This window comes from Asparagus officinalis, chromosome 7, assembly GCF_001876935.1.
Source record: "Asparagus officinalis chromosome 7, Aspof.V1, whole genome shotgun sequence".
Lineage (NCBI taxonomy): Eukaryota > Viridiplantae > Streptophyta > Magnoliopsida > Asparagales > Asparagaceae > Asparagus > Asparagus officinalis.
The window spans coordinates 51792103-51808185 of NC_033800.1; the positions used below are offsets into that span (position 1 = coordinate 51792103).

Genomic DNA, 16083 nt, shown 5'->3' on the forward strand with positions numbered 1-16083 from the left:
TAACTTTTTCGAAAACGCAGACAACTCATCTTCATCTTTCTTTAGAGAGAGAGAGAGAGAGAGAGAGAGAGAGAGAGAGAGAGAGAGAGAGAGAGAGAGAGAGAGAGAGAGAGAGAGAGAGAGAGAGAGAGAGAGAGAGATCTGCAGAAGCTTCTTGCACCAGGACCTACTCAGATTTTCTTGCTTACTTTCTGATCTTGAATCTGAAATTGAAGTATCTTCAAACTGCTTTCTTGAAAAAAAGGATGATACCAATCTAATTAATCCTCCCATCCTAGTGTCATCTTTATTCAACCCATCAGTCTCCATGAATTTCTTTATTGAACAGAAAAAGAAGAAGAAGAAGAAGAAGAAGAAGAAGAAGATGGAAAGGGTTAGAGGATGAGGAAGTGAGATATAGAGGGAGACAAAAGTACTCTTAAGTCTTATTTTATGCAGATTAAGTCTTGGTCTCAATGTACGAAAATCCACATTCCAGGCTGAAATAGAAATAGATATCAACACAGATCATGCTACACTACCATCACTAGGTATAGTGTAAGTCTATCCACTCTCAATAAGGCTGACGCCAATAAGAACACAACTGCACAACATGAAGAAGGACAGAGCACATTAGACTAGTCCAAACTAAATTCAGAAATATTTCAAGATTCAACCTTTCCTCTATCAACCCCACATCCTCCATTCTAATTGAGCTGCATCTAGCTGTTTAACTATGATGGAACAGGTGATAATGAAGATACCCATCTCCAACAAACCAAAGTCCATAGATATTGTGTAGTGTACATCATAATACATATGAATTTAAAAAGTACCCACCTTCAACAGGGGCCTTCCACATAAAGACTGACCTGATCCCTAACCAGTTCATTTAATAGTTACTTGGGAACATAGTAGAATTTTAGTAGCTTCTTTGGAAATTTTGTACTTTCTTTTTTATTTGAACAGAGCTTAGGTAGAAGGCTTGATAAAAGTTGTATTTGGCAAAGTTAATTGTTGTTGAACTTGAAGGCATGAGTAATCTCTTATTCCTATTTTTCTTTCTCTGGTACATGATTTCTAGAATCCCAAAGCTCTATTTTCATTGCACAAATTTCACTGAATAATACAAATGTATGTGGTCCAACGTCCTTTCCGCTAACAAAAACTTTGCAGCTGTGAGGGTCGAGGGTTTCAGTTTTATGCTATAAAGTGTCCTAGGGGCTGTTTGTTTGCATAAGGGGAAGGGGAAAGCCTGCCAAAAGTGTCAGTTTTGGCAGGCTTTCTTGCAAAAACGCCTTTTTAGAAGCGTTTTTGTAAGAAAGCCTGCCAAAACTGACACTTTTGGCAGGCTTTCAACCCATTTCCCCTCTAAAAGAGGCAACCAAACGCGCCCCCAGCAAGTTGAGTTCCCCTTTTATGGGAAATTCTGTACTTATTATTTTCGGTAAATTACACTAAACCCCCAAGAACTTTCAACATTTTGCAGTAAAGCCCCAAAAACTTTCAAAATCGTATAAACCTCCAATAACTTTTGGAATTGCAGAAACCTCCAATAAGTTTCTGCAAGTTTATAGATAACCCCCATAAATTAGAACAAAAAACAACATAAAAAGGCATTTTGAAAGTTATTCAGGGTTCAATGTAATTTATCCAAAAGATATTGTGTTTTCTGCAAAAGTTAATGGGGTTTACTGCAAAGCACTGAAATTTCTTGGGGGTTTAGTGTAATTTACCCTGTTATTTTCCATCCGTTTTTAAACTCATGCACGGTGGGAATTAAAAATTGGATTTACATTTGTACTTGACAAAGTTAAATTCGGCGGCGACATTGGGTGTTGCTACAGGGACCCAAATAGGGGACCCAAAGCATGGGACATGTGAGATGTCACCATCCGGTTGCATGATGCACTATTCATGAATAATTCATCATGCAACCAGATGGTGACACATCATCTGTCCCATACCTTGTGTCCCCTATTTGAGTCCTTGAGGCATTAATGTTACATTTACTAGGAAAATACCCCCAACATTTGTTGCAAGCAATTTAGCTGCAACAAATGCTGAAAGTACTCCTATCGATGTAAAAAGTTAAAAGCCAATATCATGCCTTCAAATTAGTTGATTTCAAACCACAAATGTAGACAACACACTTGATTTGCATTGGATATACATTTTCTACAACAAAAATGCAAACCAACAGCACTCGTAACTATTAGCAAGAATTAGATTTGTATTCGGAAGTTCATTTTTCTACAATAAAAATACACATATCCAACTCATGAAAAATCCCAAAGAGCAATCGTTCGTCAAAAGCTGAAAGTACAGGTATTTACATCTATATCCGTCAAAGAAAGTACCGAGATCTTTATCGATCAAACCGGAGACGGTTTCTCGGTCGATTCTAGGGTTTCGGGCTTCGAGAACACGAGGGGACGGTCCTTGGCCTCGTCTGCGTCGTCATCGGGGTCGTTGGTGCTGAGATTGATGCAGGAGCAGCGCTCGAGCGAGGCGAAGAACGCCGAGGCGATGCTCGCGCCGAGCCAGCTCGCCATGCGATCGAGCTTCTCGCAGGAGACGACGTTCGAGTTCTCCATCTGATCGGTTGATGAGAGAGAAAAACCCCAGAGAGAGAGAGAGAAACCCTGAAGAGAGAGAACAAATTAGAGAAAGGGTCGTTGCGCTCAGTAGGAAGATGTATAGGTTGGTTGACAACTTGACGGAAACCAATAATAGAGGGGTATTTTGGGGATCAAGGATAACTTGAAGGGAGTTCTTTTTCCTAAATAGCATTAAAAAAAACCCTTAACTTTGGATGATCACCAGAAAAGTCCACTTAACTTTCAAAATATCAGAAAACCCCTTTTAAGTTTAGGGCTAACAAAAAACTCCCTTTAACTTTGAAATTTATTGGAAAACCTCTAAAATTTAGACGGGCGGTTTTCTGGTTTAAAAAGTCTCAAATTTAAGCGTGGCTTTCTGAATTAAATTTTGAAAGTTGAAGGAGGGGGGGGTGGCGGGCGGGGGCCGGCGCCGCGGCATGTGCGGGTGTGATAACTTCTATACTAACGGGGTTTTCTGATATTTTAAAAGTTAAGGGGAGCTTTTTGGCTAATTATCTAAAGTTAAGGGGGGTTTTCTAATATTTACCTTCCCCCACAACCTCCTACTTACAGTATTTTATTTGGAACTAGTCATTCATCCTTAATTTCCTTCATTCATCATCCTTCTTTTTCTCAGCGTGATTTTAGAATAAAAAGAAGTTCGATCTATAAAAAGCAGACAAAAGGTGAGTCGTATAGATTAATTTACCTTTTTCTCCTAAGATGTATTTTATGTTACTAGTATGCTATACGTGCGTTGCACGTGATGCATATTAAGAAACTACATCAAGGTAATGAATTTCCAGCAATATACAAGTTTTTTTGAAGAAGCATCCCTTTATTCATACATACCCTGATATAAAAACAGACAAATTTTACTGATAATTTTTATTGCCAATATTATGCATAATGACAACTGTAAATAAAATGGACTGAGACTCTGAGAGTATGAGTCAGACAATACTCACAACTGTGATATATATGACACATCATCATCATACAACAAGAATAAGTTGAGTCAATATGAAGATGTGTTTTGAAACTTGATTATTGTAGAAATGAGTCAATTTGGTACAATTTAAGTTGATACAATCAATTTTGATGATTAGTATCCTCACCATTACTCATTTCAAGATGAGCATTTGCATGAGCATCATCCATACAGATGGAATGCTCTTTAGCATCTTTAGGTCCTTCAGATGGATGCTCGGAGGTATTTGTATCCTTCTATGAAGATGTATCTAGATCTCCAAAAATAGCACCAAACTCTTTGTCGAAGCTCTCACCTGGTCCGAGATGAAACTGTGAGTTAGTTGACTGCACAAAATCTACACTCTCTTCTTCATTTGAGGAGATTGAGGCAGTGAGAACATGTCCATCGACACTGATAAGCACCATCTCTGAATTAGAATCATTAGAAGATTTCATGATCTCTTCCACATCCTCCACGTTTCCAAAACTGTAAAGACTGAACCCAGGAGAGCAGGACAAACGTACTGGTGAAGAATGCGCTTCTGGGAACATATATGAATTCTCATCATTCCCCTCTTCTTCCATATGTTCCTCATAAACAGATTCACGAACTTGAGCATTATTACAAGTAGTATCATCTTGACTTGATTTATAGCATTATTACAAGTAGTATCATCTTGACTTGATTTATGAGGGCTGCCCTCAACCGAAGCAAGACTGCTGGATAATGAATCACTTCCTTCTACTTCGACTTGATTTATGAGGGCTGCCCTCAACCGAAGCAAGACTGCTGGATAATGAATCACTTCCTTCTACTTCTCTCATGAAATAGGTCTGGCCAAAGTGATCAAGGTTCATGTGGAAATCAGCATCAACACCATTGACACTAATAGTAACGAGCTTTTCCGCACCTTTAATGATACCTTGAAACTTCCAAAAACGCACATACCATGGTGTACTTCCCACAACTATAAGGTCAACAGCTCCTCCAAACGGATGGAAAGACATAGCAAAGAAGTAAACACCCTGGGAGATCAAGCTCCTCACTTTTCCTACCACATTCATCTTGATTGCAATAAAGATTAAAATCTTTAGGATTTAACAGCATAGCCCTCAAACAAATGAAACGGAAGAACGACTCAATGGTCGCAAATAGAGTTCAAGGAGATTCCTAGAGAAACAAAAACATTTCAAAGTATATCAGTTGCTAAGATCAAATTCAGATTTTTTACAATTAGATTAAATTCATGTAAACCCCAAATGGTTCTGTATTATTTTCTGGAAGATAAAATATAGTGGCAATAATAAATACAAATAAAAATAAAGTAAAATTATACAGTACACTGTCAAAGTAATACCTCTATTTTCAAAGGTGAGGTGGTTGGTGTATATCTTTCTACGACTTTTCCTTCTTTGTCCACAAGGAACTTAGTGAAATTCCACTTGATGCCATTGCCCAAAAAACCTCCCTTTTTTATTTGAAGAACGTATAAAGAGTAGTAGCCTCCTTTCCATTCACTTCAACCTACAAAAAACACTAAGCCAGTCACATATAGCTACATGAAATTTTCTTCTAGAACAATGGGAACAATGCGAAAATTTATGTTGTATATTTGCTAAGTTCAAGGGAGATTTATAATGAAGCCAATTTTTAAAGCTAATAATGTTGTCATGTAAAAATTAACATTGTATTTTCTTTTTCCAATCTCGCTTCCCATCGAAAACCATATTCCCTATATTTGAATTACAATTCCCCCGATAATATCCTGCAGTTTAATAGAACCTGCTGCATCCTATATACGAAATAACCTTTTGTTATGGAAACATACATCCACCAAGGAATATGCTTATAATTGTGAGAACACAAAAAATAGCAACAATATTTCCATGTACACAAAAATCAGGCATCATATCACCTTAGTCAAGACCTGTCTTCTATTGTTTAAGATTTCATGTTGCATGATTCCTGGAATTCCAGGTATTGTCATGATAGTTTCTTTGAAAACAGAGGCATGTAACAAAAATAAAGAAAAAATAAATAAACTTGGGGTAATAAAGGAACCCTTGTTCGCTGACAATATAATGAACATCAAGAATTAAAAGAAAGAAAGACGAGAAAGCTAAATATCTAAGATGGTCATCCCATAAAAATGACAAGAAAGATGATTATCTATTTGGTATGAACATTTGCTTTTCGTGAGGGCCATAGGTGCTTCATACCAAACAATTAGTGTTGCTTTTCTAATCAAATGTGCAGTACCTTCATGTTTAGATATATTGTAAATTGTTGTCTCAATGGGGTTAATAGGTATCTTAAACTGTGAATGTGATATGCACCCACCAGGTAGTAAAGATGTTGCTACTCCTGAAGTTGCAGTCGCTATTGCAATCATTCCTTTTGATAACATTGGCAAGTATAGTTCTATACAAGAATGTTTTTCTCGTCCCTCCAGGACCATCTATGAAAAAAACTCCTCCCTTATTCATATTAACTCTGTTTATTATTATTTCAAAAGATTTTCTTTGATCTTCATATAATTTATATTAACCATCTATATCTTTCTGACGGACTTCAACATCTATCTCATCTTGTATGATTCGTAGATTGCATGATGGATCACTTATTTCATCCTCTTTTAATTTAGGTAAATCAAAATCTTGTATTGTCTTCCCCATGCTCTCCAGGAAATAATTAACTCCCTCTAATGTCCATGCACTTTGTTCTACATCTGTCACTGTAGATTTTTGAACGAAATACCCTGCTTCCAACAGAGATCATGATCTAGTTATGTTGAGTTTTCATCCTTAGTAAATGGAATTGACAGCTAAATCCTTGATTTTGGCTTTGCTAATCGCTGATGAGACAATAATTAGGAAGGCAGAGAGCATTTTCGAGAGGATCTATTATTTTCCCACCAAAATTACATCTTATATATCTTATCTGGGTCTTCTTTCTCAATGGCTTTTGTCTCTCACCTTTCCACCATTTATTGTACATATCCTCTTGTTTTACTGTTTTAAATCATTGCCAATGAAGGAAGTTTTCTATGCATGATTTCAACTAAGTATGGAAACACAATGATGCATAATATCAGACAAGATATGAGCTTGTTTCTTCAAAGTATAACATTTGACATTTATGAACGCTAAAACCTTAGATACGATTCATTGACTCACTGGCATTACGTTACATTTCAGAATGCAATCCTTATGTTCCATTTGAAATTTTTAAGGATGAAAACATACTCATCATGGTCGCTTTATCGTAGAATGAGTTTTGTGGTCACTGATCTGTGTTTTCACCTTTAGAGAGAAAGTGAGGACATCAGTTATAGTGAATCATGATAAAAGTGGTGCAATTGAGCCTTAAATGGGGGTAAAATGGAAAAAGGGTACATTCAACCAGATATGTAAGATACATGTAAATGGGGAAAGGGAACCACTTCTTAAGTCCAGAGGGTTATCTGTGTTGGGCTTATTGGCCCGGAGGCAAGAATCAATCTTTATTTGGGGGTGAAAGAATTTTTCCCAAAATAAAATTGATCAATATGTGATTATGTAAGGTGGCAAAGCATGCAATTACTTCAGACCTCATTGATGTTTCATCCAGAAGCCACAAGTGGTGGAGCAAACTTGAATGTTGTAAATAATAGTAGAGTTTCACAATTGCATGGTCACTGAGCAACTTTAGACTTTCGTATTTTCATTACATGGTCTTTCTTGTACATAAAAATTAAAAACCAAAATCAATCATCGACCATAAGAAATTGAAATTCTAGCTCAATAGATGCAATCAAGACCTCTATACACCCACTTTGTGAGAGGTGATTGTGGGATTCATGCATATCATATATTCCACCAATATCATGACTTAAGGAGTGTAAACTTTAGAAACATTTAGCCGTGAAACTAATTTGAAATGCAACCAAAACTTGTAGCAATTGTAGAATATGAATTCGTCTAGCAATAAAAGGAACTTGATGGGTTAAACTGAAATTCTGAATAATATAATAAATGTATTTAACTAACACTATCTGCTGCAATGCCTTAAAACAAGAGGGATGATAAATTCTGGGCTACAATATGAACTTGTGGTTGAATTACTGGTAGTTGTCTGCTGAAAGATGTATAGAGAAAAGAATTTTCTTAAGAAACATTAGGAACCTAACATGCATTAGATCTTCACAGATGTGTGAAATCCAAGCAGAGGTCTGAACATGCAACTGGCAATTATCCCAAATGTTTTATAATTTAAAAAGAGATGACATTGTAAATGATATGCTAAGATCCATATCACTCCAAAATTGAACAGTAGGACTTGCATTATGCACAGAGAGCTATAGGCCAAAATGACATTCAAGGGACAACCAAATTTTGCCAAAAATACACTTGCAAGAGAGAGTAAATAACCTAAATACCATGGAATGGAGGAGAAAATATAAATACCTACTCTGGTGACCTTGTTAAAGCAGGAGAAACCGATATATTGGCTACGAGATCAAAACCAGAAAGAATATCTTTAACAATACCGCTGATACCAAGCAGGAGAAGAGTTTTAGCTCCTAACAGTGATCCACTCGCACATGTTGACAGGAGGTGGATCAAACCTTGGAAGATTTTTATAAGCTCAAAATTAGGATTAGCAGAAGGAGAATGTTATACACTAAGGATCAAACCTTGGAAGATTTTTATAAGCTCAAAATTAGGATTAGCAGAAGGAGAATGTTATACACTAACCTATATCTGGTGATTGAAATATGCATACCGTGTATGTTGATGGAGTGAGAGAGGCCTGCCCTCCTGAGTTACTGATGGAGATCAACCTAGCAGCTTGTGCTACCAACCCATGATTACATAACTCATCCAGTTTCTCTGGGGATGAGGCAAAGGCTTCAGCAATACTCATCAAACAAACTGATGCATGGTCAAGAACCTGGCATCAAATACCAAAGTTTATCAGAAGTCTTAAGTAAAACAGACATCTTACTGATTCAAGCAAAGGTAAGACACATATAATGAAAGAAGTAAATTATCTTCATGCCTATCTAATAGACATCTGATTTACCTTTGAATAATGGTAGTTGAGAAGGTTCGTAAGCAGTGGAACCGCTTCCATTACAAAGTCAGCAGCATCCGAATGGGAGTTTCTTGCACATGTTTGCAGCAGTAGATAGAGCTACTCTCTGAAAAGAATGATCATTTCAACGTAAAATCAGTTAATAGATAAAAATAAGCAAGGTAAAATGAGCATCAAGAAAGAATTTGCTACCTAAACCCCAGTAAAGGAGTCAAGATAAGACAGCACCGCCATAAGTGCGCTAGCATGCAAACAAGCAGTCAGATGCTCCTGTGATATCTTCTTGAGAGCTTGTAAAGACTGCAAGAGAAACAACACATGCAAATAATGAGAGTGGCTGGCATAGATAAAGTGGAAAAGAATTAGTAACTATTTCTCTGAAACGAAAAATGTGCCAAAAACATTTTCTTTCTCCACTTTTTCAGTCGTATAGCACACAAATTTGTATCTTTAAGAGATAACAGTAACTAATACGCAGAGAATAGCAGGAATCTGACCTGCTCAACCAAATCCATGTACTCATTGGTCAGCAGCCTTGCACAGAAGCAAGGAACAGTACCATAATGAATGACTACAGCGCAAGAAGACGGCAAGACATCGTACAAATGTGTGAGCGCCCGCGTTGCGAGAAGTATAATATCTGCATTGCTCTCATGATTCAACAACCCAACAAGAACCGGCACGAAAGAATCCACAAAGAATGATCCCAGCGACTCCTCCATCCCTATCGATAGCATCTCGCAAAGCTGAGTCAGCGCCTCCACCTGCCGCCCTTCTTCTCCTTCAGCCCTCAGCCCAGTCAAGATCTTCTTTAGCCGCCCGCTCTGATGTGATGATGATCCGGATGCAGTCGAAGATGGCAAAAGATCGTCGAGCCCAGCACCAAGTTTTCGTAGCAGCCTCTGAAGGGCGCTGCTGGCGGAGGTTAAGTTCTGGTGTAGGATGCCAGCATCAGACTCACTTTCATCATTGGCTCCGTCATCGGAGTCGGATTCGGATCCGTCGAATTTGAAGAATTTGAGGAAGGGAGCTAGGGCTTCGCTGAATTCTTCAGAGGGGTTTTCAAGCTCAGTGGAATTGGGGTTTTCGAGCTTCTTGGGTTTCGTTAGGAGCTCGAGAGGCTCTAGCTGCTTGCTGAGGTTGAGGGTTTTGTTGGTGGAGTGGAGAAACGAAATAATCATAACAATCGGAGAGGAAGAGGCATAGGGGGCGGGTGGGTGGAGCGGCAGAGGAGAGGACGGTTAAATGAGGGAACGGGGGGCCTGTGGGATGAAGAGAAAATGGCACATTATAGATTATACAGGATAAAAATATAATTAAGCAAGTTAAAAGGGGCAAAATGGGTATGCAAAAGTTTTGACACTTGTTTTCTCTTTTCGAAGTAGTATAGATTATATATCTTACCTATCGTGATAATATTCCCAAAAAAAATGATAGAGGCACACCACCTGACACACCCTCAGCCACACTCCCAGCTCTCCTGCTACAGTCAGGGGGCCCGTATGAGATTTTTTTAAAAATTTCATGTGGACCTCCTGTACTGCAGTAGGAGAGGGAGTGTAGCTGAGGGTGTGTCAGGTGGTATACCTGTAGCACCTCCCTTCCCAAAAAATAATGTCAAAGCTATTACTTTATCTCTGATTCTCTCTGACATGACTAAGTAATCTAATTGGAATATTATTTAATCTTGTCACTGAGATATTAAGTTTTTTTTAAATAAGATCATCATACAGTAAGTTAAACGCTTGTTTTGCATCCTTTGGTACTTAACATTCAAAATAGTGTTAATTGTAACAACGTTATTGTCAATGTACTGCTCTTGCACTTTTATCTTGGCAGATAGATCCCCTAGATTAAACAGTTCAACTCTTTTAGGCTCACACAGGCTTACTAATTTCACCATCTGTGATAATATATAAAGAAAATTTAATGGTAACAGACTGGAGCTGTAGTCATTAGGGCTCCATCCTCTCTCACAATATACATACATACATACTATTTATGAGAAAATGCTTGTAGCCCATTGGTCCTCAAAACTTATGCGTCCACCTTGGGGGTGGGGTGGGGGGGTTTAAAAAAACACGAGTTTAAAAGCACCAAAATTCAAAGATGTGTTCATAAAGCCCCCACAACACCTTTACAAATAATGTCACTTTTTCCTTCCATTTTTATCCTTATTGTCCTTTTACTCTTTCTTCTCCTTTCTCCTTGTGCTTCTTCATCTCTTACTGGGTCAAAAAAATATTGTGCTTTTTTCTTTATTCTTGCTCCCAATGTTCTACCTCTACTTTCTCTAGAATATCACATCTGATGTTGTTATATGGATTTTTTTTGTCATAATGAACTTTAGTAACAAACTTTTATGATAATGATTCTGCTCTTTTTTTTTGAAATAATCAAGAGATTGAGAGAGGAATTTGAGCTTCGATTCCTTATTTGTGGATAAAATAATTTAATAGTCAAGTTTAAACCAAGAAATTGAGAGCATTTTGGTGAGATTCGATTTCTAATTTTTTTAGAATCTCAAAGGTAGTAATACTGCATCTGAGAAGGCGCACACGGGAGATTCATCGTCATCTAAGGGTTGTCATTGTCGGCAAACGTGACAAAGTAGGTGGCGACAGCAATGAACGATTTCGACACATCAGCTTCATCGGTGTTAAATTTTAGGGGTGGGCAAAAACCGAAAAAACCGGTTCAACCGAAAAAACCGCCCGAAAAAGCGGGTCGGTTAACCGAACCGAATTAAATGGATGGAAAAAAAACTCTAAACCGCCCGAACCGAATTAAACCGGTCTGGATCCGGTTTGAACCCCTGAACCGCCCGAAAAAAACCGAACCGAATTCTCTAATATAAATACTGAAAAATCTCTAACCCTAACTCAATTTCTCACAACCCGAAAAAAGTTTCATCAGCACAGGACTCTTTTTTCCAGCATTCTGTATTTGCATATACCTCATCTTCATCAAATCTCTTGCCCTCTAAATTCTTGAGGGTTGGCGTGTTACTATATCTGGTTATATTTAATTGTTCATAGTTTTCAGCACTTAACTAAAGACACTGATCATATGTTATTCTTTTTAATATTTTTGTTCATTGCTTGTCCAGGGAGTAGAATCATTCTTAGCTCTGCCTGTAATTTTTTATTCACCATAAGATAAACCTCTGTTCTTGCATCTGAAATTTGCTCATCTTAATTGCATTGAGGTTTTTAGAAATCTCTTTCAGGGTGGCCATAATTGGTCATCAGGCTGTTGTTTCTATAGCTTGGCCATAATTGTATTGAGATTTTTGTGAAATAGAATTAATTCGGTCCAAAACCGAAACCGATCCGAACCGATCCGAATTTCGGTTGGGCCGAATATTCGGATGAAGGGGAAAAAATCTGGATCTGGATGAGAGTTTTGAGAATCCAAAAAATTCGGATTGGATGCGGATTGAGCTTAAAACCGAACCGAACCGAATATGCCCAGCCCTAGTAGATGGAAAACAGGGAAAAAGCTAAATACGGTTTTCTTGACGAAAGAGAGTTAAAAAAAAGGAACTATAGCAATTTGTAGAACTTTTCGAAAGTTCAGAAAGATTTTGTGGAACTCCACAAACTTTAGGAGGTTTTCCTCACGTTTAGAAGGTATGGAGGATTTTGTTTAAATTAGTCTAAACTTCATGGGGCTCCCATAAATTTACCCTAAAATTTACTTCATACTCCTTTTAAAAGCACGAGTTCCGAAAAAAACTTTTGGTAGACAAAAACACACTTAACCCTTCTTTAAATATCAAGAATATTTAATTATTATACACTATCTAAAAGTTTAAACTAATATATCTATCCTTAATATGTGATATTATATAATTAGCTAGGATATTATACTTTTTAAGTTTGAAATATTATACACTATCTAAAAGTTTAAACTAATATATCTATCATTGATACGTGATATTATATCTATCATTTAATATGTGCGTTCACAAAGATATTATTGTTGTAATGAAGCAAAGTTACTTATTTACTGAATTCTTATTATAACCGAATTTTTATTATAGCAATAGGACTCTTCGGGTATAAATAAAGCACCAAATCCATTTTCTTCTCTCACCAAATATTTCTCAAACTTTGAAGCAATTATCAATTGTTCTCTCTCATTGGTTTGGTCTTGGTGTCTCTCTTTTCTTATTTAATAATGATGACTTTTTATCCAATTATTGCTTATAGTGTTATGTATCTCGAACTATTTTGATTCGACTATTGTTTAAATTGGTAATAAATATTGTTTTGAGTTATTTTTCTTATATATCTGAGAGTTGTTTTGAGATGAAATTATATATATAGACAGAAGTAGGGATTGAAGAATTTTTACTAGTATAATTAATATTTTTGTCTAACTATATATTTTTCACTAGTATACGTATCTTCATGATATGCTACTGTTAAATACTAGGGGATGAACTATGTTGATTCAATTATTGTTTCAATCGGTAATAGTTGTTGTTTCGAGTTATTTTTCTTATATATCTGAGAGTTGTTTTGAGATGAAACTATATACAGAGAGAGAAGTAGGGATTGAAGATTTTTTACCAGTGTAATTAATATTTTTGTCTAACTATTTTTCACTAGTATATATATCTTCATGAGATGTTGTTGTTAAATACTAGGGAATGAACAAGAATTGTTGTTAACTGGGAAGCTAGGTATTAGCCTTAATACCTAATTCGTTTTACACATTAAGGAAAAGAAGACGAACTTAGATAACTATAATTATTATTGGCCTTCACACTTTAGATAAACTGTGTTATCTTTTTGTTTCTCACCTTAAATCACAATTTAAATTTGTGAATTAATTCTCAAATATTTTTATATTGCACTTATCCAAGATGCGCATTAATAATGGATAAGATCAACTATTGTATATTTTCTAAAGATTTATTTGTTCATAAATAATTAGCTTCTTTTCTAGATTTTGGGGCAATAGTTCACATAAATCTTCAAACATGTCAGGTCTTTTTGGGTAGCGAAACAGTTGCTGCTTTTAGTTGGCTCATTATCTCCCAAAATCCAATCTAAGCTAAAGAACTATCAGTAAATCCTCTGTCTGCCAAATGTCAGAAACCTAAAAGCTTTAATCATATCATATCATATCATATACTCCCTTTAAAAGTACGAGTTTGAGAAAATCTTACTATGGTTAATATTACCCTTAAATGTTTTTGAATATTATATTGTTATCCTAATATATTCTAATTATCTTATCTTTTTTGAATTGGTAACTAATGATTTATCCTATTCATAACGAGACTTAACATGTTATTGGATAAAAGAGATATGTTTTATATAATTCAAATCCTTTACTTTTTTTAGTTTATAGAGAAATCTAAAAAATATATGCTAGCCAACACCTAATAGTTTTTGGACTTTGTAAAAAATATTCTTTAAGTTTTTTAAATTACAAAAACACCCCTACAAATTCAAAATCATATTAAAGCATCATAAAAATTGTTAATTTAACTTATTTCAATTCAGTGAGAAATCTGAAAAATATATACTAGCTAGAAATTAAAAGTTTTTTAACTTTGGAGAAAATATCTTATAATTTTAAAAATTATAAAAACACCCCTAAAATTTTAAAATTTATAAAAAGCACCTTAAAAATTTCAAACATATAAACACACTAAAAACCTACAAATAATATAAACAACCCCCAAAAATTTAACGAATTTATAATAAACACTCTAAACTTTTTATAAATTATAAAATAAAATCATTAAAATTATAAAAATCCTGATAATTTCTAACCTAACAGTACATTGAAACTATATAAATTATAAATATCCCCTACATAATTTATATTTATAGAAAGCGCCCTTAAAGTTTCAAACATTATAAACAAACCCTTAAATTTTAAATTTAAAAAAAAACACCCTGAGAATTTCAAACTCATTAGTAAATTAAAAAGCATAGGAATTATAAACAGTCTATAAACGATTTACAATTTGTAGAAAAGGCCTATAGGTTTAAAAAATTAAAAAATCTCATAAAATTCATAACTTACAAAAAACACCATGAGAATTTCTAACCTATAGACACTAAAATAATTATGCAAAATTAGTAACAACCCCTAGAAAATTAAAATATTGTAAAAAATATCATACACCCTTTAAAAAGTATAGGTTTAGGAAAAAAATTTCATTGTCAATATTACCCATAATGTTTTTAAAAATATAACTAATTTAAAATCTATTAAATTTAAAATTTATAAAAAAATCATTAAAGTTTAGTACATTGTAAATTACCCCTCCATAGTTTGAAATTTTTTAATGATTTTTTTAATTCCTTGGTTTTAATGTAATATTTAATATTTTGTGTATTTGTATATTACAAAATTTTAGGGTGTTTTTTTATACTTTTGATGGTGTTTATTTTGTAGTTTTCTAAATTTTCATTGTGTTTTTAATGTAATACATAGATATGTTAATTAATGATGATATTGAAGACTAAGTTGTTCTTAAGATTATTAGGCCATAGTTAAGTGTACACATTACTATTCCTAGGCAGTATAGTTTATATATGTAAAAAAAAATTCATACAATCTATATAGTGGTTAAAAAGATTTTGACTTTAATGCACTATTTTTTATAAATTATATTTAATGTGAACTCACCATATAATTTTGACTATGGTTATCATAATTTTATTACGTTAGATTGATTGACAATATATGTATATAAACCATAGATTACTTTATTTTCTCACATGAGCTAATATATGGCACTTAATAATTTAAATTATTACTTTTAAATTTAATATAAAGAGGAGATCTAATAACATTTATTTATTTACCTACATGAAATACAATCTCAATTCCTATTTTTTACTTGAGATTTATTCTATAGTTACACATATCAAATTAGTAACTAAAATAATTTATGGATGATTATAGTTGGTCACTCACTATGGAATTTTCATGAATATATATACCTTACTTTACATAGCTATATGCATTGCCCATGTATAGTTTATAAATTAGTTGTTAATTTGAGATATTAAATTACTTTTCCTTTGTAGAAATTTCTTCTTTGAATTTTGGGCCATGTAATCACTACATCACCATTCCAGCGTAGAAATGGCATCAATCTAAATGACTTCAAGCTAATGTTTGAGTTGAACTGAAGTATATACTATTGCTACTATGTGTATATATTTTTTAAGAAAATAATATCAATACTTCTTAAACAGAAGAAAGTATTCTAACATTTGATATTATAAAAACTAACATAATCAATTGAGTAATTAATAAAAGAGAACTTACATCAGAAAAGCGTGAATAATAAGATAAAGAGGAAAGATAATGGTATTACCAATAGTACTATAAATAGCAAACTACAATATAAAGTTAACCTATTTTGTGGAACCTAACTACTGACTATAAGCATCGAGATTTATATATATATATATA

At 34.5% G+C, this 16083-nt stretch overlaps 1 protein-coding gene across 1 annotated transcript; it reads right to left on the reverse strand.

Moving 5' to 3' along the window:
* Window positions 2173–2665, reverse strand: LOC109849322. The gene has a single exon (XM_020419136.1). It carries the CDS (start codon window positions 2574–2576, stop codon window positions 2355–2357), a length of 222 nt encoding a protein of 73 aa, XP_020274725.1. The 5' UTR covers window positions 2577–2665; the 3' UTR covers window positions 2173–2354.